Below are 26,268 nucleotides of genomic sequence, written 5' to 3'. Positions count from 1 at the left end.
AGTTTAGGGTGGATATGAGGAAAAACTCTCTCACTGGGAGGGTGATGGTGATGAAGCACCGGAATGGGTTACCTAGACAGGTAGTGCAGTCTCCATCCTTGGAGGTTTTCAAAACCCAGCTCGACAAAGCCCCGTCTGGGATGGTGTACTTGGAGCTGGTCCTGCTATGAGCAGGGGCTGGACTAGATGTGACCTCCTAAGGTCCCCCCAACCCTCATGTTCTATGATACAGTAATTATATTGGGTAGGTTTTCTCCAATGTCCTTCTCTGGAGCCCCTGCGTGGTCTGCTTTATTCTCACACACGTGCAAAATACTGACTCCAATTGGAAATAATCAGCATCTTTCCTGCTGCAGTGGAGAGCAAGACCAGAGGCTAATCAGCAGCAATCCTGGTTTTATTAAAAAAAAAAATCCCCATTTTTTCAGTTAAATCACAGAAAAATGTGGATTTTTTAAATGAAACCTCATTAATATATAGGTATATACTAGTGATGTTTCATTTTAAGCAAGGAAAAATGTGGATTTGGGATTACTTTAACTGAAAATTGGGGATATTCAGAGAAAACCAGGATCCCTGCTAGTTAGCAAAGGCCAACCACATTGTCTCCTACACAGGACGCTCTTGTAGGAAACCCTTAATATCTCCAGCCTGATTAGACTCTTTGGGGGAAAAAAAGAAATAAACTCCCATGTAGGAAGCAGATTCAGGCAAAAACTGAATTTTGTCTTTCAAACCTAAAAGGGAAAAAAAAGGGAGACAAATAAATATTGCTTTATTCAAGATCCTTAATCCTACTTGATCACAGGCCCAGTGATGGGTAGCCAAGCCCCTGGGCTACCTGCTCCTTACCCCTCCAGCAGCAGCCTTGAGAAACACGGTCAATGAGCACTAACCCCAGCAAGGACATGAGGGGCTGCTGGCCCTTTAAGGCGGCCCGCCATGCTGCCCCTCCGTCAGAAAATGGTGGCTCCCAGGGGAGCTTCACCAGCGCCGGCCCTTCCCACGTGACCGCACAGCGAGCCCGCCGCATCCTTAAACCCGCCCCCCCGAGCGCCCGCCGGGCTCCTATTGGCAGCGGGCTCCCGGCCGCGGGCGGTGATTGGCGGGCGTTGGCGCGAAGGGCGCGCGGCGCCGGAGTGGCACGCAGAGGGGTCGGAAACAATAGAGTGGCGGCTGCACCGAGCCGGCAGCTTGAGCCCCGCACCCCAACATGGCGGACAAGGAAGGTACGTGCGGCCGGGAGCAGGGCTTGGCGCCGCGGCCGTGGCCGCGTGAAGGGCCTCCCTGGCCCCGCCAGAGCAGCAGCGCTTGGGGCTCCCTTCTCTTCCTGTGCGGCTCCTCTTGGGGAGCCTTCAAAGGGCCGTTTCCCACCCTTTAATTAGCATATATTGCATAATTTTCATTTAATTTGCATATTTGGCATCATTTGCCCTTCTGCATAGCAAAGTCCCCGATTCTGGGTTGGGGGGGACGACGACTGAAATGCTTCCCCAGGTCTGTGCGCGGTGGGAGGGGCATATTGTGTACCGCCCTTGGTAATGGGGCCCTGTCCTGGGCAGGTGGAGCTGCTGCATGCCCCCGCGATCCCTGCCGTGCCTGGCAGCTGCCGGCGAGGGGGATGCAGAGGGGAGCACAGAGGGAGGGAAGGAAGGTGTGGTCGCAGATTTGTAATCCGGCCGGTGATGGGTGGGTTTGTTTGGCAGATACGGCAAAGTGACGGTGGCCGCACGGGTAGGGTGATAACCGGATGCTCACGAAGTGCTCGTTGAACACGTTCCTTTTTTTCCCCCTTGGCGATATGTAGCAGCCTTCGACGATGCGGTGGAGGAGCGGGTGATCAACGAGGAGTACAAGATCTGGAAGAAGAACACGCCTTTCCTCTATGACCTGGTAATGACCCACGCGCTCGAGTGGCCCAGCTTGACTGCCCAGTGGCTTCCTGATGTAACAAGGTGAGTCAAGCCTCCCGGTTCTTCATGAAAATGGGACTGAAAGACACTTTCGCTGTCACATGTGGGAGGGAGTTGGTGCGGGGCTGCTGCCAGCCGTGGTCAGCTCTTTTATGCCGTTGCTTTGGCCACACGGTAGGTTGAGGACTGTGTTGTGCTGGCACCAGGCGGCACCTCTGCTCGTCCTCTTTGATTCAGAAATAGCTGCTGACTGGCAGGAAATGTTTCAGGCTGTGTTCAGCCTGTAATGAAGTGATGTTTTCTTCTTTACCCTTCATTGATGAAGTTGCAAAATGAACGTATGTAGCATTTTGATATTGTTCAAAACCCTTCTGTTGTGCTGCGCAACTGTCCTTTCCCTGGGTCCCTAACATAATGCATTTTTCCACCTGTCACTTGCAGAAAATGCTAATATGCCTCAAGGCATTACTCATGGGAGTACTAGTGGGAGAGTCCTGGGGGGAGAAGAGGGCTTGTATTGTGGAGATATCAGATACATATTTCCTTGCTGCTATCTGTCTAGGGTTGTACTGGGGTAATTTTGTTTGGAAGATTTGATATTCGAGTAAGAGGGCATGGTCAGTGCTAAAAGATGCATTATAATTTTTATTTTATTTTTGTATTTTTTGAGGTACAATTTCCAGGTCCAGGTTTGTTCTTGTGAGCCACCTCTATCTAGTTAACTCCCTTTCATTTCCCCTTCTGTTGTATTTTGTTGTAGACCCGAAGGCAAAGATTTCAGTATTCATCGGCTAGTCCTGGGGACACATACTTCAGACGAGCAAAATCATCTTGTGATAGCCAGCGTGCAGCTGCCCAATGACGATGCACAGTTTGATGCTTCACATTATGATAGTGAGAAAGGAGGTAGGAGTCTCAGATGATCAGCAAATGGAGTTCCAAACTCTTTTTTTCCCATTGGACATAATGGCTTTTTTCATTTGGAGTTAATAGATCATTAAATAATACGGAACTTTTGCCCTATGAAGTGATCAGGAGAGGTTACAACTTTTCCTCTTTTCTTCTTGAATCTGTGCACTGTACCCTAATCTTCCGTATGCCATGCTAAATTAAACTTACTTTTTGCTTTTATAACATTTTGAAGAGGAGGGGTAGGATTTATTGTAAGATTGTGTAATAGAAATTTATTTTAATTATTTTTCATTGTGACTGCATAAAGTATTCTTTATGATGGTAGCTTTCATAATTTAATGAAGCTTTCTGCCATTCCTTAGACGGTGTACAATTTCAAGTGTTCTTTTTAGCTTGAATTCTGCTGACTAGTATATGTGCCAGCCTCTCCAGAATAAAAGGATGATTGTATTTTGCTCAGTTAAATGCTGTGATAGCATGGGATCCAAACCTAATATATCAGTAACCTTCCTAGGCAGCTGGCATTCCTACCTATTAGCCATATCTTATTCTAGTTGGGTTAATGATTTCTTCCATGTGATGCAACCTTTCCAGTTCAGTTGTCTCGTTTCCTTTTTTGCCAGGAGCCAAGGTTGTGCAATTGATACCTTGATCGTTGGACTTGCCAGTACTGCTTGTAAATAAGATTCTGTCTAAAATACTTAATTTCAGGATTTTGGTTTCCCAGAAATAACAGATTTTAGTACCACTGCTTCTCTTCTTTTGTTGTTGTCTTTAATTCCTTTTTGTTTTTTCAGAGTGAATATTAAAGTATGGTATTTGACTATGTTTTGCAATATTATTTGTGATCATAAGGCTGTAGATATCTCTTCCTTTTTATTCTGTTTATTTCCTGAAATCTGCTTGTGATCCTGAAAATAGGCTTAGTTTTGACTTGATTGTATATGATTAAAAGTGTGTGTGTGTGTGTGTGTGTGATAGAGAGAGATTCCTGTATAAAGTGTTTAAGCTGGGGTCTCTCTCAGGACAGGTGCTGACAAATACTTGCTCTCTGATTCACAATACAGATGTTAAATAGAGCTTTGCCAAATCTGTCGAGGAATTTCAGTCACTTATCTGATTTTCTTTTTTTATAATGGCCTTATGGCTACTTATTTTTCCATACAAGGCAGTTTGCTCTATTGAACTGAATAGCAGATTGGAAGCCAGGTGCTCTTGACCTCATCCTGACAGGACCACTTAACTGAGGCCTTGTCCAGATATCTAAGATGAGGAATAATGCTGTGACCTTGAGCAATGCTGTCTTTCTACCTCAGTTTTCCCATGTTTTTAAAACTAATAGTTTTTATCTTTTCAAATGCTTAATCAGCTATAGTTTTTCTGGCTCAAAGTTTTTGGCAAAGCATATTTTTTAAGACTTTGTCTTACAGGGCATGTTAGCTTTGTTAATATTCCTTGAAGTATGCCCATCACTAAAGGGAGTCTTGGCACTTTACTGTGAATTCAGTTTTGGAGACTTTAGGCAAAAAGCTATTAATTAAGAATTTTTCTGACAGATTCAACTCCTGTGTTTTTATGGACCAGATTCCACTGTGGTTTCATTATATTTCTCTCCCATTTTTGAATACTGTGAATCCCAGTTTTAGAATTGGTAAACTGATCTCCACACTATGGAAGAGAAAGTAGAGATTCTGTTACTCTTGACAGTTCTCGCTCCCCTTTGTCTGCTTAAACAGTGGTGGCAGTTCATGTTTTCTTTCTTAGATGGATTTGCCTGTCAAATTCTACAAGGTTCTAGATCTTCCTGTTGGAGTCATGAGGGTCGGCTGAAGACTGATGGAGCTTATATCTCTATATATGTAGGCTATTGCAGCCCCAGACCTTAATAGAAATATGATGAGTTGGTTTAACATGGTTCTGGACCTGTGGTTTTAACCACATGTCAGTCAGCATACAGCTGTTTGTAGACAGACAGGTGCAAGTTTGATAGCCCCAAGGGAGCCTTTCATTGGTAAAACATCTGTCATTAGCGTTTTATCAGAAATAGTCATCAAACTTTTCAGTAATGAGCTCTTAGGAAGTGTGTTTAAAAAACAGCAGTGCTTGTGTAGTAACTGCAACTCTATTAAAATTAAATCCTTGGAAATCGGTTTCGCTTGGCTTTTTATTTTCCTTATGCCTTGTCAATAGACTGTTTGCTCTGAGACTGTGACTGTGTGGATACTTCTTTGACTTTGCTGAATCCTTTGTATGACTTGAACGATATGTACAGCTCACCATTAACAGACATCTATCCTTTATTTCCAGAGTTTGGAGGCTTTGGCTCTGTTAGTGGGAAGATTGAGATTGAAATCAAGATCAACCATGAAGGAGAAGTGAACAGAGCACGTTACATGCCCCAAAATCCATGTATCATTGCTACAAAGACTCCATCCAGTGATGTCCTGGTCTTTGACTACACCAAGCACCCTTCTAAGCCAGGTGTCTGTATCTATGTAACTTGAAGATTGGGCACAGAACCTCAAATACAGTTTGAACAGGAACTCACAATCTTTTCTGGGGGAAAAAATAAGGCTGACACTATTCTGTGGCAGCTGAAGGGCTTTTGTGGGTTACATCTCATTTTTAATTTTAGAATAAAATGGTCGCTTTCCAAGGTGCTTAAAAAGGGAAATACGTTTCCAGATCATTAAAAACATACTTCCATTGGCCTTCTCATTGCATGTTCTGCTGTAGCTCTGCTTATTATCTAATTTTTTAAAAGTTGAATATCCTGTGATGGTCACCATTTGCTGTTCCTCATTTATTGTAGCACTGCAATACTACTTTCTTTGCAGTAGTGGAAGAGGCTCATAAGCCAGTGGAGAGCTTTCATCTGTTTGCTGGCTAAACTGCTGTCCCTTTTTTTGTTGTAAAATAACTAGAAAAAACCTCGGGGGATCTGGTTTAGTCTTTGGTGGGGTGTGAACGTAAGATAGTCTCCAAGTTTCAAAGTGAGACTGGAACCCAGATATATAGAAATATATCTAAAAATGATTAATGTATCTTCATGCAGTTAAGGAGAATTTTTAAAGTAGTGACCAAAGTGGTGTTTTTCATCACCTAGTTTTTGACAAAGATTGAAGATCATAAGAATTCTTTTGCTTATATAACATGCAGGAAGTAGAACTGAGCCCCTTAGTATTAAATAAATATTCAGTGGGTGAACAAGTGTCTTTATTAAGCATTTTGAAAACTGTCATCAATAGGATTTTGCTTAATCTTGTAGACTCATGTCTTTCAGTGACATGGCTCTGTTACTAGAGGAAGTCAAATTTACGGTTTTTGTCAAGCACTTGCCCTGGCAGAGTTGTTTGGAACCTAAGTTTTCTGAAACTCTTTTGCAGACCCTTCTGGTGAGTGTAACCCTGACTTGCGTCTGCGTGGACACCAGAAGGAAGGCTATGGGCTGTCATGGAACCCAAATCTTAGTGGACATTTGCTTAGTGCTTCTGATGATCATGTGAGTACAGCAAATAAAATTGGTATGTCAGCTGTACGTTAGTTGCAGATCTTGATCAACTATTTACACTTGGGGGGTGGGCTATTGCGGCCGGGGGGGGGGTGAAGAGTTCATCTATCTTAAAGATACCCCTTTTCTCTAAGACCATCTGCTTGTGGGATATTAGTGCTGTTCCAAAGGAAGGCAAAGTGGTGGATGCAAAGACCATCTTTACTGGACATACAGCAGTAGTGGAAGATGTATCTTGGCACCTGCTCCATGAATCTCTCTTTGGATCTGTTGCTGATGATCAGAAGCTCATGATGTAAGTGAGAGCATTTGACTGGTTACCCAGGAATGTTTCTGTTTTGAAATGAAAGAAACTTCCCTCCTCCAATTGCTTGTTTTCTCTCTCTAGCTGGGACACCCGGTCAAACAACACTTCCAAGCCCAGTCATTCAGTGGATGCTCACACGGCTGAAGTGAACTGCCTGTCTTTCAATCCCTATAGTGAGTTTATTTTGGCTACAGGATCAGCTGATAAGGTATGCCTGACTTGAGATTAGGGACGGTCATCTGCCCCAAACCTGTTTCCACTTTGGAAAGCATATATTAGTTAACTTTTGATGAAAGTGTTTCTTGAATTTCTCTCTCATCTTCCTGAACAGACTGTTGCTTTGTGGGATCTGAGAAACCTGAAACTGAAGCTCCACTCATTTGAATCGCACAAAGATGAAATATTTCAGGTACAGTAAACTGGCATCTTTATAAATATCTTTATTTCTTTCCCAGTCAGAGCTGCAGGTTTGTCAGCAACTTGAAAAACTTAAAAAATAACCTTTTATTTTTCTTTTCCTTGTTACTCAACATTTAATGCAAGCATACCATGTTTTTTTAGCTGTTCTGTGTCCGAAGACATCCTTGGCTATGGGAAAGCTACCAGACACACAAGGATGCTTATAAAAGTGATCGAGTGCATGGAACAGGACAGATGAAAGACCAGTGGCTGTACCTAGAAGTGAAAACAGTCAGCCAAATTTATATATGGCAGTAGATGGAAGTAGGGAACTTGTTGAGATGCCTGTAGCATGTTCATCTCCTGGAGGAAGACTTATAGCTGCACAGAATACAAACTGGGGGCCAATAATATGGATCTTCCAGGCTAGCTAGACACAAGGAATAATTGTGAAAGTTATGGATCTTCCAGGCTAGCTAGACACAAGGAATAATTGTGAAAGTAGACATCTCTTAATAAAAAACTCAGCAAGTTTTGGTACAAGAAGAGATGGCAAATGAGTGTTATCAGAGTAGCATAAATGTGATTTGAAAGAACATGTAGGGCTTTCTAAATAAGGCAGTAGTTTACATTCTTTTTAGAGAAGGTTATTTTTAGAGCTGTTTCACACTATTTCTACAAAGTGGCAGAATTGTATTCAGAGCCCCAGATTTTTTTTTCTCCCCCGTATCTTTCTGCTTTGTTGAGCAGTGTTCCTAGGATTATTCTTTCCAAGTGGAGGTAGTAACTATTTTTAACTGGGATAAGCAGAATTGTGGGATTCCTTTGTTTTTCCCCTGTTCAGCTTATTTTGCTCTATGTAAGTTAGCTTACTGTTTCAAAGAAATGAATGGTTTGCATTTGAGTAACTCACCATTGTAGATGTCATAGCAAGTAGTGTTCTTGGAAGATTCAGACCTCTTCTTCAAGCATCCCACATGAAAAGATTTCATGTTGTACATCATTAATGCTTTGAAATGCAAAGTCAGCAGTGTTCATAAACCAGTTCCTCCCTCTGAAGCATTTTCAATGGGAATATGTGAACTAATGAGTTTTTTCCAGTATCAAATTGAGGATCTAGTCAGGAAACTTCTGGAGGGACTGGATGTATTTAAATCAGCTGGTCCGGATGATCTCCAACCCCGAGTGCTGAGGGAATTAGCTGAGGTCATTGCGGGACCCCGGCACGGCTTTATGAGCACTCGTGGTGCTCTGGCGTGGTGCCAGAGGACTGAAAGAGGGCCAGTGTGGTTCCCATCTTCAAAAAAGGGAGGAAGGAGGACCTGGGAAGCTATAGGCCAGTTAGTTTTACCTTGATCCTGGGTAAGCTTTTTGAGAGAATTATTCTGGCACAGGTCCACGAGGGGCCAGCAGGGGAGATTATGCTTAGGGGTAATCAACACGGGTTCATTAGAGGCAGATCCTGTCAAACCAACCTGGTGGCCTTCTATGACCAGGTCACCAAACCTTTAGATGCAGGGGTAGCAGTGGACATAGTCTTTCTGGACTTTTGGAAGGCCTTTGACACTGTCTCTCACCCCATTCTCATTGAAAAACTGGGGGACTATGGTGTCAACACCTACACAGTCAAATGGGTTACTAACTGGCTGGAGGGCCGCACCCAGAGAGTGGTGGTGGACAGGTCATTTTTGACGTGGAGGGATGTGGACAGTGGGGTTCCCCAGGGCTCGGTCCTCGGGCCTGCACTGTTCAACATCTTCATCAGTGACTTGGACGAGGGGGTAAAAAGCACCCTGTTCACATTTACTGATGACACTAAGATGTGGGGGGATGCGGGCATGCTAGAAAGGAGGAATAGGCTACAATCGGACCTAGACGGGTTACAGGGGTGGGCGGACGAGAACAGGATGGGATTCAGCGCCAACAAGTGCAAGGTGATGCACCTGGGGAGGAAGAACCGGCACCATACCTACAGCCTGGGGCAGAGGCAGAAAAGGATCTTGGAGTCGTCATTGATGCCAAGATGAACGTGGGCCGGCAGTGTGGGGATGCAGTTAGGAAGGCCAACCGCACCTTGTCATGCATCCACTGATGCATCTCAAGCAGATCCAAGGAGGTGATCCTCCCCCTCCGGTTCTGGGCGCTGCACTTCAGGAGGGATGTGGACAATATGGAGAGGGTCCAGAGGAGGGCCACTCGCATGGTCAGGGGGCAGCAGCTCAGGCCCTACAAGGAGAGGCTACAGGACCTGAACCTGTTCAGCCTCCACAAGAGAAGGCTGAGGGGGATCTAGTGGCCTGTTACAAACTAGTCTGAGGGGACCAGCAGGCATTGGGGGAGTCCGTGTTCCCCCGAGCACTGCCAGGAGTGACTAGAAATAACGGTCATAAGCTGGCAGAGGGTAAATTCAGATTAGACATCAGGAGGCACTACTTCACTGTCAAGGCGGCTAGGATCTGAAACCAACTTCCAAGCAAAGTGGTGCTGGCTCCTACCTTGGGGGTCTTTAAGAGGAGGCTAGACAATTACTTTGCTGGGGTCGTTTGACCCCAGTACGCTTTCCTGCCATGGCAGGGGGTTGGACTTGATCTGCTCAGGTTACTTCTAACTCTACTAACTATGAAATTGCGAATATTTTTTGTCTCAACTGTAGAGAAAATACAGTAGGATCTCTGTCCTATGCCACTGCTTTAAGATTCACCTCTTTTTCTCATTTGTTTCTTGCAGGTGCAGTGGTCTCCCCACAATGAAACCATTTTGGCTTCCAGTGGTACTGACCGTAGGCTAAACGTCTGGGACTTAAGGTAAATCCTAAACCAATAGTGTTGTATGATCTGCTGTTGGTGTGGTGTGTATTTTCCTAAGAATTGATTTTGTGTGTGTGTGTTCTGCGAAATAGGTTTCAATTTTGCCCTTGTTTCTATTACAGTAAAATTGGAGAAGAGCAGTCTCCTGAGGATGCGGAGGATGGCCCACCAGAGCTCTTGGTAAGAGGGAGGAGGGGTTGTTGTGGTGTTTGCTTCTTCTCCCAACTCCTATTACAGCAAAACCCAGGTTGTTTGTATGTAGGTGGCATGCAGTGTATGTGCAGATTAAGGGCAAGTTGTTTTGTAGTTGATTGTGACTTCGAGATGTTGGTTCTGAAGGGGTACTGGCTTATTTGAGAAGTGGCATCTCTGAAATAAAGGCCACAGCAAACAGCTGGAGCACCTCATTGGTAGAGCACAGCTCTTTTGCTGCAATTTTATATGCTTCTGGTTACTCTGCACTTGTGTTCATGAGGTCATAAGGAACTTAACCCTCTGAAGTACCCAGATCGTAGTACTGGTTCTAGCATATTTCACTTCCACCCTGAGTACCTTATTTTGTTTTCTGTTCCAATACCAGTTTATTCATGGTGGTCACACTGCAAAGATATCTGATTTCTCCTGGAATCCCAATGAGCCCTGGGTAATTTGTTCTGTATCAGAAGACAATATCATGCAAGTCTGGCAAATGGTAAGTAGCATTGATTGGGAGGGGAAGTATGTGTCAATGTGAGAAGGCATAGCTCTAAGATGGAATTCTGATTTTTAGTCTGTTCAACACTGACTTCTATTCACAGCTCTCAAACAGACTTGCTGTATAGCTTAGGCTTCGGCACTCGTTTAAGACTCAGCCAACTTAAGCTTAGTAGAAGTGAGGGTTTACAAATGTAAGAAACTTTCTCGTGCCTCATATAACATCAGAAAAGTGTGTTTTGGAAAGGGTATAAATATAAATGTTCCCTCTGGTATTTGTAATCCAAGCTGTGTATGAGCTGGGGTGTGAAGCTGGCTGTTCCACTTTTACCGTTCAAAATGAGTCGAGTATCTACAAGCCAGAAGAAACCATAACTAGGGGAGGGGTGAAACAGAGAAACAAATGACCTGATTTCTCATTTGGTGGAAGGAGAAGGAGAGGAAACTTGTGCATCTAAGTGACTTATAACCTAGGAGTCCCCCTTAATGTTATCTTTCTATAAACTTAAACAACCAGTTCACAAAGCCTTACATGTGTCTTCATGTTGATAAAATGGATAGGTCGCCTGCAAGGCACTGCCAAGGAGCACCGTGCGTATAGAAAAGACCTTTTTGTATTAAGTTAAAAACGCATTGGAACTGACACGGTGATCTCTATCATTAAACGGGCATTTCCCTAACAATAAATGTGTTAATGAGCTTCTGTTTAAGAAAATACTTTGAAAACATGACCATTATGCAAAGATTCAGTTGTATTTATAGTTCTTTCTGTAAATGTTAAATAGCCTTGAAGGATCAAGCATAGGAGTATTGGTATCTCAAGCTGAGAAACTTCTTGGACTATAGCCTTTTGAGTGTGTTCTCCTGGATGGAATCCCTTTAGCCTAAAATGTCATATTAAACACTCTCCTATTTCCCCCATCCCCTCTATCTTGTAGGCTGAGAACATATATAATGATGAAGACCCTGAAGGAAGTGTGGATCCAGAAGGTCAAGGGTCCTAGATGGTTGAGCTTTTACTGGTTTTTTTTGTTTTGTTTTGTTTCATTTTTTTTGTTTGTTTATTTTTTTTTTTATTTTTTATTTTTTTTAGTCTTTTCCTTCTCTTCCCTCCCACTCTGACTACATGCACATACGCTCTGTTCAGTCATCCTACATCAATAGTGCTTCTGAGCCAGACAACAAGTACTCTGCATACAGGGGTGTGGCTCTGTTGAGGTGGTACAGTGTTGAAGCTTCTTGCTTAAATTTTGTACAGCAGCCTTTCATGTACAGAGCTGGGTATCCCACTTTAGTTGCCCTTATGATATGGAGCAGACTTGCTTTTTTCCTGTTTTTAAATGCTACAGCTGAAGGTTTTCTGGCCAATTTTAAACAAAAGGTAGAGGGGTAGAGCCCAACACTGTGCTCGAGACAGTGCAGTAAAGATATTGCAAAGGGTGTTAATTTGTGGCAACTTGCAGGTGGAGGGTAGAGTCTGTCTTGCTAAGACTGGAAATTATTGGCATTTCTTCTTTCATTTCATACTTGTATTTCCTGATACAAATAAATCCATAAAAGACAGACTCACAAAGATTTTTACTTCAGCTGGAATTAGAAATCTGTCTGTAAACATCCTCTTTCCTGGTAATTCTGAGTTTCATTTTTTCTTCCCTATCTCTTCTTTCTCCCTTTTGATAAGTCACAAGAGTTTGGATACTCTAGCTATGCCTGCAGAGAGCATTTTTCATCTTCCACATATGCTCTATTGTGTGTTTCTTGAGCTGTGTTTCCCTATGATTTCTTTCCTTTCTGTGAAATGGTTTTTAAAACTTGGGACCACCAAGTTGTAAAGGTGTATGTCTTTACCTGACTGATGTACCACAGATGGCATGCCCAGTAATCTAAAACAGAGCATTGGTAGCTGGTATTTGTAAAACTATATAATAAATGTGGATAAGCTACTTTTTTTAGGAGTTAGTCTTGACCACTAGTTTCTGCACATCTTCCACTAGGGTGATCCGTTCCACCAGCAGCCTGTTACTCTCCACACTCTCCATGATTAATTATGTGTACGTGCTCCAGATGGAATAAATTGTTTTTCTACAGACCTGTTACAGTGCTTTGTGATTTTTAATGCAGGTAAAGTAATTATTCGACAGGATTATTGTGGCAACCTTATGCTTCTTAAAGCAGAGATGGGTGGAGGCCTGGAAACCATAATGCCTCCTAGGAATATATTATGAGATCTAAGTAGTAGATATTGGTATGGAGAAAGCAGAGCTTTGGTTTCTTGCATCCACGTGTTGATAATGATGTCAGCTGACAGCTTCTCTGCTCACAACAGGGAATCTGTGCTGTTTCCTGTGCAAGTGGGTAGGGAAAGTACAGAAAGCCAAAGGGAGCAAGGAGGCTCTCCTGTGCCTGCTCCCTCTGATATATATTATGGTGTCACCCATAATTTAGTCTTAAATTCTTATGAACAAATCCTCTCAAACACTTCTAATACTCTGGTAGCTGTGCTTTTGTGCATCTGAAACCCATACATCTTTGGACTTTTCTTTAAGACTGCTAGCTTTGACTGCATTTTATTTTGCGTTGAGAGAATACTTAATCTCCAACCAGTCATAAGTGGACCAGAGAGGGTCGGAAAAAATATGGTGGTGTAGGGCCCGTATCTTTCCAGTGAACTCTTGAGTTAGTCACAGTCAGCAAGGGTTTTTAAATGGGCTATCCAGTCTGTACAAATGTCAGTAAGAAGCTTTAAAAAAATCTTTTACCACTCTTTAGATGGGTGACCAGATTGCTTTTTCTATTTTCTCCACGATGTTGAGCATGCTTTGGGAAATAAAAGAAACCTTAAACCCTGAGCCTTTATTTATTTTTTTTAAGGTGATTTTTTTTTTTTTTTTTTTTAATATATAAAGTGGAAACCATTTATACAGGAGTTCAGTTTCTGTGGCCCATACTGGAATATGTCACAACATAGCAGAGACCTGTTGAATTACAAAAGAAACGACCCTGTTTTAAAAGGACAGTGTTTTGCACAAACTTAAAAAAAAATCATACCATAGGCTTCCAGGATACTTTCTATGCAGGCTTATACAATCCACTTATGGATTTCATAGACAAGACAAGATTAGCTTTCCAAACACAGAGCAAAACATACATCTTTTTGCTCTTTTACATATGTTCATTATTCAGTGCAAGTAATACCTCTCTCCTTCACTATTTTCTACCAAACTAGACGATCAACAGAGCAGCACCTCAAGAAATATAACCAAGCATATAACTGTCTAGTAATCCTGAGAGCAGCTGCGATACATCATTAAGGGTTAGTGTGAGCAGCAAGAGTGAATTGGAAGTATCCCCTACAGCTATCTTGCTGTCACATTTCTTTTCAGCAGAAAGAAGTGGGGGAAAGTCCACACCTCTAGAAATCTTGGTCTGCTTTTTCTTCTGACTTGCAAAACTGTCCATAGATTTCTAAGCAGCCCCTGTGTGGGTAGAAAGTAAATTGCCAAGTGAGTGCACAATAGTCCGGAGCAGGGGTGTCAAACTTGCCCTGGGCCGGATACAGATTGCAGGGCTCCTCCCATGCTGGATCTACAGGGCCAGGAGCTACAATGGAGGTAGTGGCAGGCTATCAGCACAGTCCTTGCTCATCCCCTGCTGATAGTCATGTCCGTCAGGTTCCAGGGCCCTAAATTCTATAGTAGGCCCTCCCTCTCCCCAACTCCCAAGATTTCCACTAGCCTGTCAGTTCAGACAGAACTGCTCTTGTGAGCTGGATCCGGCCCATGGGCTGTATCTGACACCCCAGGAGAATTTGGGTTGCTGTTCAAGCCTCCAGTACCCCTCTATCCCCAATCATTCAGCTGAAAGGTGTAGAAAAATAGCATTGGTTAGCATCAAAGCTAAATAATGATGTAGTTTGAGCTTGCATCCAGAATCTTGACCTGCCTTAGCACAAAGCTTGACAAAACGAGGAACTGTAGCTCTAGAAGGGAGAAGGAAATGGAGTCTATGGTGCAACCTGCAGGAATGTATGAAATACTGTTTAGTGGGTCAGACCATAGGTCCATCTAGCTCAGCATGCTGTTTCATACAGTGGCCGTGTAGATGCTTAGATTTGGGTGGGAGGGTAAACAGGGTATGTCCAGAATCTTCCACTCACTGCTTTTCCCCCGGTGCAACTACCAGCAATCGGTTTTTGAAAATTCAGGTCTCACGACTGCACCCCTTTCTACCATGTTCAGTGCCCACTGATGGACTTTTCCTCCAAGAATGTGTTCAGTTCGTTTTCTGAACTTGGTTAAGCTATCAGTTGCCACAAACTTTTGTGGTAGTGATTCAACAAGGCAAGTGCATGCTATGTGGAAAATGGGAGCATAAGTATACATCTAAACAGCACCATGCAGGGATGCATGCAATTCCTGGACTAGTTCTGGTACTGGGAACAGGATAGTCCTAATGCGGTTCTCTCAAGTTGAGCCAGAGTGAACTAGTCCCAACATCACTGTCTACACTTGTGGTTAAGCAAAGTCACTTACTGTGGTGTAGGATAGTACCTGTTTATGACAGCACTATCCTACGCTGGAGTAAGTGAATCTACTGCAGACTAATTGTAGCCCATGTTTAGGCAGTGATGCTTTACTGTGCATTAAATTAATGCACAGGAAAGCACATGTAAACATGCCCTTCCTGGGCTAATTTAAGGAGCCTAGCCAACTCACGCATTTTTATACCAACTTAAGGCCTGCCTGTGTGCTGACAATGACGTGGGGCTTTGGTGGCAGGGTCACTTTCTGCAATTTTCCCCATGCTGCTGTGTGACAAGGGCCAGCTTCCTGTGCTTTCCTCATGCTGCTGGGGAGAGGAGTGTTGATGGCAGAGTCTTAGCACCCATCCGGCCCCTTCTGACACCGTGGGTCATTCTGGTCTGCAGTGTGAAAAGGTTGCCTACCCATGCTTTAGTTGCCTACCCAGTTTTGCATGATGCTTAAGAATGAATGCCTACATTTAGACTTACTTAGATCACTTTGATATTGATTTAGATGTTTACATTTCAGAGGAGTTAAGTACCTGAGCTTTCATTGATTTAAGTCCCTTTTGTAGGTACCCAGGACTTCTGATAAGTGATATTCTAGAGATCACAGAGAGCAGGGCTGGAAGGACCTCAAGAGGTTATCTAGTCCAACCCTCTTCCCAAGGCAGGAAAGGTCTTGTGATTCCTATTTAAGTATAAACATGGATTAGGGAGCTTAACCTTCAGTGCCAATGTCAAAAGTTTTGTCTTTCTGAGACTTAGAATAAGGTAGAATATTTTTAACAACCTATAGTCCTTGCTACTGGTCCCAGATCGTGTGGTCCAGGAGGCCATTTCCTGTCCCACCTATGTTCCTGTGTGATAAGTATTCAGTAGTCCGCATGCAGCCATCTTTATTGGAAATCTTGGGAAAGAGCCTAGAGATTAAAATGAGCTGGGAGGCTGAATTCTTCTACCTTAACAAAAGGCAAAGCTGCCTACTGCCTCTCCTTCAGGCATATTCTAGAAGGAAGCATTGTATTTGTATGTACTTGCATGGGTGGTAGGGAGTATTTTCTTGTGATGTTCAAACAGACAAAATACTGTGCTCTTAAGTGGCAAGGGAGAGAGACCGTTGCGGAAGAAGACTGTTACGTTAAAAGGGGAAGCTGCCAAAAATGAAGACTCTTAGGCCTGTGTGCCTAAGAAAAAGGGGTAATGTGCCTTGCAGAGCAAACTAAGGAAGTGAAACAGAGGCTTGTACTACAGATGTCTTTTAAAAATCCTCTGAGAGCGTTCCCATGTTAGGAAGAGGAAACCTGAGTAATAGCCATAGGGGTATTACAGATAACAGCGGGGGTTCTCTTCCCCTGTTCAAGGGAACACATACAGCATTTCCAAAACTCTTAAGACTGTTTCTTTTCAGGAAATGAGTGCTACCACCTCAGGGCTGAGGTGTATTGCTACAGGTCTACCTAAGATTGACATGTGTTCCCCACCCTTTTCACTGGGAATGGCCAGCCTGTTCCATTCTTCCTTGGCCGATGGCATTTTGCTCTAGGTCCATTAAAGCAGCATTGATTTAGAGGGCACTGAGCTATGATGAAATTATCCCTTTCTGTTTGTTTGTCCGATTCCTATTTATCCAGGAGCCTCAGATTCTTAGTAAGTAACTAGGACTGCCCTTGAAAAAACACATCACAGCTACTCCATGTTGCAGCCTCGGTCAGTTTTCCATTATACTTTTTTTTTTGGTTTCTTGCCCTACAGTTCTCTCACCAACAAAGTAAAGAGAAGATAACTACTTGTAAACGGAGAGCTCCTGGTGCAGGCTGGTCCTCAGCTCTTCCAATTCCTGGTTTTTGCGTTGCTGAAGTTGGACCCCATTCTTCAGTTCCCTCAGCCTCTCTTCCAGCTCTTCTACCTGTTCCTGTGAGGCCAGAAATAAGTAAATACATGAAATAAAGTGATGTACAAACCTGAAACCAGCTCTCTGGAGGAAGAAACATCTTGCTGGGGTCGTCTGATCTCAGCAGTCTTTCCTGCCCAAGTGCAGGGGGGCTGGACCCAATGACCTGTAAGGTCTCTTGCACCCCCCTAACAACTATGAAGGCTGAGCTGTTCGCCTCTGATTAATGTTTGCCTTGGCTGTGTGTGTGGATGTGTCCTATTCACAGCTGTCACTATAGTAGGTCTGCCCGTGTACACTCCGGATGTACATCAGAGCAGCTGAGTTGATGATTGGACATCTTTAGGCAAGTTTTAGGCCTGAGTTTTAAGTATTTTCAGCAGGCTCATCTGTATTTGTCTCGCGCTTTTTTTTAAAAACGTTTTCAGTCCCAAAAGCTTGTGTTGCCTTTCAGGCAATTTGTAACTGTTTTAGAGAGTTCTTTTAACCACTGTGTGGGCCTAAAACTGACAGGAAGCAAGCGTAGTAAACTGGTTAATCTGGCTATGTGATTATTTGCCACTATGGTTTAATTAGCTGCTGTTCAGATTCCAAATCCCCTTCAGTCATCCCCCCCACCCTGTTATCAGCTCCTGGTAATTGGTCACTATTGGATAATTTGCCATTATTTGCATTCCCAGAAATTACTGTAGAAAATCCATAGGGAGGTTACGCTCCAAGTTCTTGTTTGAGCAGGAATCAAGAGGCAGGAGGAGGAGAAAAATCTCTTCTAAGTTGATTTTACCAAGTCTGTTCCTTAAAGCTGTGAATGGAAATTTAAATCTAAAATGAGTGGTGGGTGTAAGACCATAAGGTGATGTGGATAAAGATAAACCTATCACCCAGGCTACACAGCATCTGCTTGCTTCATGCACGCATATGGGAACATGCCAAACGGTTTTCAGCATGGAGCACGGAGAGGGTAGGGAAAATCCAAGTGTACTTTTAGTAGTTGCTAACTTTCCTTGGTTTGCTGAAGCCTAGAAAGTGAAAGACTGTAGAGGGCAGAAAAGCAGGGATAAATTAATTCTGGAACATTTTTTCCCAATGCACTTTGCAGATATGTAATTGCTTCTCTTCCTAGAAAATGGAGGGGAGGGGTGGGCAAGACGTTTAACTTTTGGCATGTTTCTTACAGTGTCTATAAATACAGTTATACAGTCTCTTCCAGTTATAAATAACCTGTGTCAAAGGAGGCAGCCCAGCTTCAGGGTTGCTGCTGCAGGAAGGTCTGGACTGCTGGAGATGTACGTGAGTCCTTTCCTGCTGATGAGGTAATGCGTAGAAGTCAGCCAGGCAGTGATTTCATTAAGAAGTGGCTGCATCAGGTCACTAAAAACCTTTCCTTTTTAAAGGGACAGCATCTTAATATAGTAATTATTTTCCCTGTCCTTTTTTAGGTATCATACCCAGACTCTGACTATTAACAGCTGTTAAGAGAAGCAGCAAACAATACTGAAACTACAACAGTGTTATATGCGTTACTAATATATCCTCCTCTAGAATTCTGACTTCAAGTTTGGATTAAAAAGCATGTTATAGAAATGGATTAAAGGAAGAAAAACTTGCCGTAGGAAGAGACAATCATAGTGTTGAACTATAATATTTAGAGAAGAGATGATTTTGGGATGCAAAAGAGGCACAGAGGCCAACTGTGGACTTTTGTCCACTTTGTTAAATCACAAGAGCAGGAGAAGTAGAAATGAAATCAAGGTCATTTTAAAATGGGAAAAAAACCTACTTTCATACAACTCATCCTCAAATGTGGCACAAACTGCTGCCAGAAAATAGCATGGCAAAGAGTTTGTGACTTAGAAAAAGAATTTAAACTTTTATAGGAATAACAAATGTACCATTATACACATTTTTATCCCAACTTGTATAAAGGATAAACCATCATGTTTCATATAGTAAGCCAGTGCCTAGCTGCCTCTGCTTATAAAGAAACTCTCTCTTCTTGTTCTCTGAACTGCTTCCGTAATGAAAGGGATTGTTATACCTTTCTTTGAAGCTTCTGATGCTGGCCATTGTAGGAGGCAAACTGTAAGACTGGAAGACTCATGAACTGATCCAATACTGTAGTTCCTATGGAATCAGTCATCTCCCTAGGGTGAAAGAGCAGCCAACTTTGAAACCATAGAAAGGAGCTGTAGCTTTTCCTGTCACCCTTAGCACTTTAGTATTAAGTGTCTTTGGTTTTGATGCTTCTAATAATGCTCAGCATCCCAGCAGCAGGATGGTTTGTATTGCTCAAACCAGCCATTATCAAACAATAATTTTGATTATTGCAGGAGAGCCGGAGGCTTTCCATGGATTTTGAAAATTTTGTGGCAGGGAGCCGCAGGGGCCTGGAGGAACATCTAACAATAATTAATGGAACCTCCCATTGCTGTTGCAAAATGATGGACTAGCCTGTGATTTCCAAAGTGTCCTACACCAAAACCTGAAACTTCCTAAAAACCTGAGAACACTTTGCGCACCCCCCAGTGGGAATGTTTTATCCCAGTGAAAGCCCTGGTATTGCACGAGTGCTGCAATAGGGAGAAGGACTGTTTCCTATCTTAATTAACCTGGGCCTGGCTTTATAAATTGTAAGCAGCATGTAGCATTGTCCTCAGATATAGATGGGATATGTGGAGCACTGGTATTCCTGTGGCAGCTGACCCAGTGGCAGAGAAGCTGCTGTGTTCAGCCTGGAGCAAAGCTTCCAGGTGCTTTTCAGGGACATTCCCAGGCAGAAATCTGACAAGGTAACCTGCTACAGCTGAGGGTCTTGGCAGGCTTTCTCTCTCTCTCAGCTTGTGTTTATTGCTTGTGGTATTTGAGTGAGTACATGTGTTACTATGATGTGCAAAATTTTGTAACCTGACAGGCTGATGTGGGTAGTGAACTATCATGTGACAAGGGTATCCCAGGCCAAAGGGGGAGGGAAAGAAAGCACGGTGGATAGCTTCTAAGCTCTGTCTTGGTGCTTAGCTGTCACTGGGGCTACAGAGGAAGAATCTTTGTGAGCCTCTCTATCTCTGGTTCCTATCTGTAGGTACAAATGTTATGTCTGTCCATGGCTTCACATGCCTATAAACTAGGATGTGGGCACTCCCTTTGTATGCATACCAATCCAGGCGTGTATGTGTAGGGAAGCATAAGTACCTGTGCATGGGATGCACAAGAATATTTTTTCTCGTGGTAAATCTAGGTAGATAGAGGGCCAGCTCCTCAGTTGAGATAAACTGTTGTAGCCCCTTTGGAGTCAGTAGAGCTTCCCTGATTTACCCCAACTGTGGGTCTAGCTTGGTGTATCTAAAGTCACACACAGCTCAAGGACCTTACAAATATTGCAGGACTTGGTCATGTCTGCCTGGGGCTTCAGCATCTCTGTATATAAAATGTGATTCACAAGCTATAAAAATCAGCACCTCAGGGGCTGCCATCCTCCACAGGCTGTAAACAGCCTCCTTGCAAGGAACACGTGTTGTAAGCTCGTGCTCTTGTGCTTTCTGCCGCTGGCCTTTGGCTCAAAAGGGACCCCTCCAACTAGGCTTTGAATGAAGGATATGTTACTCCAGAAGCAAATGTTTTTGCTCTGCCTTGTTTCTTCTGCCATACTAACTGGGGTCTGGCTCCATTATTTGATGGTGTAGTACTGAGGCATTTTATGTTTGGAGAGCAAAGTGGTAACGGGCCAGGTCAGAGCCAGGTGAATGTTTCCTTTGACTGTGCTTTGGGGGGAATCCCTAGTGACACCACATTGCATCCCTTTAATTCCTAATCTTCCTGCTCACTCAGTAGCCGCCTCTGCTTTGCCTTCCCTCGGCTAGGGGGGAAGAGGACCTCAGCCTCTTCTAGGCTACTACTTCTATGAGCCAGTAGGATATGTCTGATTCTTTGTTCCCCCAGTGATTCCCTACTGTCTATTCCTGTGTGGCTGTTATATCCACTTGTCCACTAGTTGCAAAGTTAGACTCCCAAGTCTGTGTATAATAAGGAAATACATATAGTGCCAGTCTCAAGTATGTAGACACTGAGTACACAGGGCTGACCACTTACATGACAGCATCGCAAGCCAGCCCTAACTTGAACCAGCATGCAAGCATTTTTACAGGCCCATTGCACGTACCCTGTACTGGAGAACTTCTTCATCCCGTTTCTGCTTGATGAGCAGAATCTGTTCCTCCAGCCTCCTATTCTGCAGGCGCATCTTGCTGGCCTCTCCCTGCAGCGGTCGTAGCACCTCCTTCAGCCCCTGAATTTCTCCCTGCATTTTTTGCAGAGCCTTGGCACTGGCCTCCCTCCTTTCCACCAGGCGCGCAAGCTGCGGCTCGTAGTGTTCCTCCAGGCCCCTGCGGCTCCCTGCCACAAAATTTTCAAACTCCATGGAAAGCCTCCGGCTCTCCTGCAGATAGTGGCTGTCCCCACGGCTCTGGGGTGCCTCCAGCTGCTGCCTGAACTGTTCCTTCTGCTTTTCACAAGTCTCTTTCAGCTGGGAAAGCTCCTCTGAGAGCTGGCTGACCCTGGATTCCAGTTCATCCCTGTAGGCAGCATACTGGGCCATGTCATGCCGTCTGTTTTCCAGCTGATACTGGCAAGCCACGCACTCCCTGGTCACTTTGAACAGCTTCTGCTTGATCTGTCGGATCTCGTCCCTGAGGTTATCCCGCTCCAGCTCCACTTTGGCAAGTAGTTTGTAAGCCGCCAATATCTCCTCATGGGCTTGTCTGATTTCTTGCAGGACAGGCTCCCGGAGCAGTGTGAGCTCCTGGATAAGATTATCCCTCTCCTTCTCCAGCTGCTCCACTGCATCAATGCACTCCTGGAAACGCTCCCCCACCTCCTCAATGGTCAGGCTCTGGGACACAGCAGCATCTGGCTCCAAGAGGCTGCTTGCAACATCCACAGGCAATTCCAGGGGGTCAGCTTCCACTTCCAAATATAAAGGGGTTTCTGTAACATCTTCCTCTGGGTCCATGGCTGCACTTGCATCATCCAGTGGTGACTCCAAAGGGGGCTCTGAGTCAGCCATCAGGTCCCTAGAAATGAGACCAGATGTGTGAGCTGGAAGCAAGCTTACTGTGAGTTTCAGATGTCCCAATCCCTATAAACCTTCCCAGATAAACAGGCCTCCTTACAACAGGCACACTAACGGTACACACATCTAAGATCTGCTTCTACTGAGGTCTCCATTACTGGCTATTTTAAATGTGTTTAATGCCCTTGGTGTCTCTTACAGGGCACATTTACATGTGCTATTAATGTGCTGTAATCTTACTGTGCAGTAAGCTTTCCCTGGGAGAGCATTTACATGTGCACCTGTTGGGAGCAAATTTGCTCCAGACAGGAAGAGTTCAGTGCAGTGCTACTCCTGTCCTGCTCTGCCCCCCTACAGCAGCCAGGGGAGCTCCAGGCTGCCAGGGGGCACCAGGGTCAGGCAGATCTGGGTGCAGGGCTGGGAAACCAATCCCGCCCCCGGTAGCTGTTTCCCAGCCTTGCGCCCCAATCTACAGGTAGTAGCCAACTGCACGGTAGACTAATTTACTGTGTGGTAAATGTTGCGCACAAATAGCCAGTGATGCTTTACTATGCAGTAGATTAGTCAGTAAAGCATCTCGTGTAGATGTACCCACGAGCACCTAAACTATCTGAAGCTGTTTGTCAGTTCAGCATGGAAGTTATTGTATTGGTTTCTATTAATGTGTAGGGCATGGTCTAACAACAGTTTTGCTTTGCTTTTTAAAGACGTTTGGCTTTGCCAAAGGCCAGAGCAACCAAGCAAAACCTTTTAAATTACCTGGAATGAAGGAAGTGTTTTACTGCTATAATTTAAAAGGCTCCCTGCAGTTCTGATGGTTCTCAGCATGGCTGGAGAGATGATAATATAGGATGGACAGCGTAAACCATTATACCTTGGAGGATCTGACTGGCAAGCAACTGTGATGCTGTTATAAAGCTACCTCCTAGACTACACTGCTTGTATTGTAAATACCAAGGTAGATATAACCTTTCCACTCGGGCCACTGGTAGCAAGAGGGTGTTTCTGATTCCTCTTTGCTGCCGGCATGGGGAAAAGATCAAATGATTGTAATTCATTTGCTCACTGTTTTTTCACACTGTCTTTCATCAGAAGAGGAGGAGATTCTCTGGGCGTTTGGGATTCTCTGGTCATGTGAACTTCTTAGAGCAAAGATAGAGTTACGCTCTGCTGAATTTTTGTTTATTTAAATAGGTGATGGTATTTGCTGCCAGTGGTTTGTTGTATTAAAATTCAGGCATCATACTTTTTCCTTTGTGTGAGATGGAGCCAGCTGCTTTTAGAGATGAGTGTGTTAGAAAAGCCTAAAAGCCTTTTTGTTTGTTAGGCAGTATCTGCCTTTTCTTTAGAATTAAAGCTCCTCGGGTAGGGACTATTTTTTTGCTTTTTGGTCAGTGCCTAACAAAATGTCTAGCATTAGCTGGAACCCTTAAGTCCAATACGATAATGTGGCACTCTGTGGTATTGCTGTTCAACTGTAGACCTCAAATGGGCTACAAAGGAAGAGTGTATTTACAGATGTGGAAACTGAGGCGTGAGGTGGGAAAGTGCCTTGCCCAAGGTCACCTGGCAGTTCAGTAGCAGAGGTAGGAATTAAACACAGGTCTCCTAAACCACAGTTGAGTGCTCCCAATACTAGGCCACTGTGTTTATTTCCCCCTTTCCCTCCTGCTCCTTCCCCTTCCCTGCCTCTCGGCATTTTAACTGCTGCATTCAGGTTAAGTCTTTTATCTTGTTTTTAAGATAATGTATTATTCTGGCTGATGGAAAGTCAAATAAAGGCCTTTTACAAGTGCATATACACAAATCGTTTGTATACAAAATGTCAGACTGGCAGAAATGCATACTGCCAGGTTATAGATTTCCAGTTAAACTTGTCTGGTTTTCAGCAATGCTGACAGAGTCCTGGAGGGAGAGAATGTGCTGTTTGAATACACGTGGGCTCTCCAAGATGGCTGTGGGTGGGCTAAAACATTTTACACAGCCGAGCACGTTCAGCTTTCCCGGAAGCAATGGTAAAGTCATCCCTTACCTCGCCTCTGCGGCTATGATCTAATTCATTCATCTGCTAATGCACCTTTTTGCTGTCAAAACTCTTCCATCATCACTAGTCTAAACTAATGTGCCCACTGGGTAGTGAAGAGAGAACAGTCTAGTGTTGTGAAACACCCTTTACGCCGTTTAAAAAGATATATACGTTAGAATAGGTTCAGGGGAGAAGCCAAAACCACACCCAGTTCAGAGCAGACTTGGACAGGAAGAGTGCTGAAGTCTTGATAGGCAGTGCACTTGCTGCCCGGAAGGATCTGATCAAACGTCTAGTCATTTCGAAATGCATTAGCATAGACTGGCAAATTAACGGCAAGTGGTTCGCTCGTTAAAACAGTTCTAAGGCAAGAGAACGGACAATTTTCACTGATACTCTCTCCTTTTCCAAATTAGGCAGCATTCTGAAATCATGACACATCCTAGCCTCAGAAGCAGCATGTCTGACTCTTACTTCTTAAGGGAGAAAGGGAACGATCTATGAAAATGTGAGGCAGCTCGTGACAGCCTTTTTCCGGCTGATCTGCCCGCCTTGATGCCCCTCTGCATATCTAGAACAGCAACTGGGAAATAATCCCTGCCACGCCTGCCCTGCTCTGGTGAGATTTCATCCTGAAACGGATCAACTGCCCAGCTCCGTAGCCCGCAGTCCCACCCTGGCAGAGCAGAGCTCCAGCACACTCCCCATGCCAGCCGCCTTCTTGTGAGCGTGGACATGCAGGTCTGCATTTCCACTTCATCCAAGGCGCTCCTGCCGGACAGGTAAGAAGTTCTTTCTTTACGGTCCGGTGGTGAAATACAAGACATCCCCCAGCACAGACCGGAGCCAAGCAAACCAGCTGGGAACCGGACTCATCTGGACTTGACCACACAGTGCAAATGCAAACTCCCGGCAGATCTTGCAAACCTGTCAAATGAATGAAGCTGCTCCCTGAAGCAACTGTACTGCCCAATATGATGAATGGACCTGTTGGGTCCTCCGAGTGCATCCCAGCACAAAGGGCGGATGCTGTTTGAGGCTGATGACCCCTCCCCAGACGCCCTCCGAAGTGCTCAGCACATCACATCCACGCCCTCTCCCATCTGAACCCTGACAAGGGAAAAAGCCCAAACCCAGTTTGCAATTGTTAGTTCTTACCTTTCTCTCCAGGAGACCAGTTCCTCCTGCTCTGGACTGGACATGGGTTTAGCATGGGAGGGGGGGGGGTGTTTGTGTTATTAATAAACTGTGTTAGAAACCAGAGTCCTCTGGCCTCCAAGCAGCCTTCTCACTTATTTCCCCTGGACACCAGCTGCAATACCAGCTGCAAGCTGACACTGGATTCCTCCAATCCTGGTAAGAGGGAGGAGGGCGGAGAAAGGCGAGCTGGCTCCTGGCTTCTGAGCATTTTTAGCAGGCGGAGAGTGACAGCTGCAGGGGCTGGGTCCTTCCAGCAGTCCAAGGCAGGTTAAAGGCCACGCGGCTGGATCTAAAGCATGCCCATCTCTGGAAGGCATAGCTTAGGTGAGGTCATGGCCGGAGCCTGCCTGCCAAAGACCAAGGTCAAGCTCTGGGCTGCTCCTCTCTCATTTTTGCAAGTTTTTGGAGTAAGGTGGGGATTTTCCTTTGTGCAGCCTTAAACCTGCCCCTTCCCTGCCCTGATTGGGTTTTCTTCCCTGACTGGCAGTGTGTCTTCACCATTCAGCCTGCTCCAGGCAAGAAATAGTTGCACTGAGAGGCGGCTCTGAGCTGCACACGAGGAGGCGGATGCCTTAAAGAAATGCGTGGGGCCAGGCTGGGAGTGGACTGCAATCCTTTCTAATGGTACTGCAGACCTCTCATCCCCTTCTGCTACTTGGAAGGACTGTCAGTAGAGCTTGAATTAAAACAGCAGGCAACCGGTGGAAAAATGCTTAAGATCACAAGTGTCAGGTTTCCAGGTTGTAGCCGTATTAGTACCGTTCTGGTAAGAGTACAAGTGGCTTTTAAGGAAAAAGCAGTATCCTTTGGCTGAGGTAAAGGCCCTTTGGCTGTGGGGTCTGTTCTTACCTTTGCCACCCCCTCACTCGGAAGTCAGGTCGGGGGAAATTTTCAAACGCACCCAAGTGATTTTAGAGCCCAGGTCCCCCTGACTGAGGCACCTAAGCCACCTGCAAACTCTAGAATGGTTTCACCTTTACTTTTGATGGGCTTTGGAAAGCACTCTGGTCCCTGGGTAT

The 26,268-nt window shown here is 44.5% G+C and overlaps 2 protein-coding genes across 3 annotated transcripts; one reads left to right on the top strand and one right to left on the bottom strand.

Moving 5' to 3' along the window:
- The first annotated feature begins 1,070 nt into the window (after window positions 1-1,070).
- On the top strand, window positions 1,071-12,631 carry RBBP4 (RB binding protein 4, chromatin remodeling factor). Of its 2 annotated transcripts, none has more exons than XM_090058418.1 (12): window positions 1,071-1,229; window positions 1,808-1,955; window positions 2,674-2,819; window positions 5,133-5,306; window positions 6,212-6,327; window positions 6,471-6,631; window positions 6,725-6,851; window positions 6,975-7,052; window positions 9,770-9,846; window positions 9,972-10,029; window positions 10,430-10,540; window positions 11,481-12,631. In XM_090058418.1, exons 1-12 carry the CDS (start codon window positions 1,214-1,216, stop codon window positions 11,544-11,546), a joined length of 1,278 nt encoding a protein of 425 aa, XP_089914544.1. In that variant the 5' UTR covers window positions 1,071-1,213; the 3' UTR covers window positions 11,547-12,631. The 2 variants fall into 2 exon arrangements, with proteins under 2 accessions (XP_089914544.1, XP_089914543.1); XM_090058417.1 differs by having other exon boundaries at window positions 6,453-6,631.
- Window positions 11,590-25,681, bottom strand: SYNC (syncoilin, intermediate filament protein). Its single transcript, XM_090058420.1, has 4 exons — window positions 25,208-25,681; window positions 21,115-22,024; window positions 16,855-16,979; window positions 11,590-14,018 (listed from the first exon to the last, which is right to left on the bottom strand). Exons 1-4 carry the CDS (start codon window positions 25,249-25,251, stop codon window positions 13,955-13,957), a joined length of 1,143 nt encoding a protein of 380 aa, XP_089914546.1. The 5' UTR covers window positions 25,252-25,681; the 3' UTR covers window positions 11,590-13,954.
- Window positions 25,682-26,268: the final 587 nt, after the last annotated feature.

Source organism: Crocodylus siamensis, chromosome 7 (genome assembly GCF_052110815.1).
Source record: "Crocodylus siamensis isolate JL-2025a chromosome 7, ASM5211081v1, whole genome shotgun sequence".
NCBI lineage: Eukaryota > Metazoa > Chordata > Crocodylia > Crocodylidae > Crocodylus > Crocodylus siamensis.
This window is presented reverse-complemented; position numbering and strand designations above follow the sequence as displayed.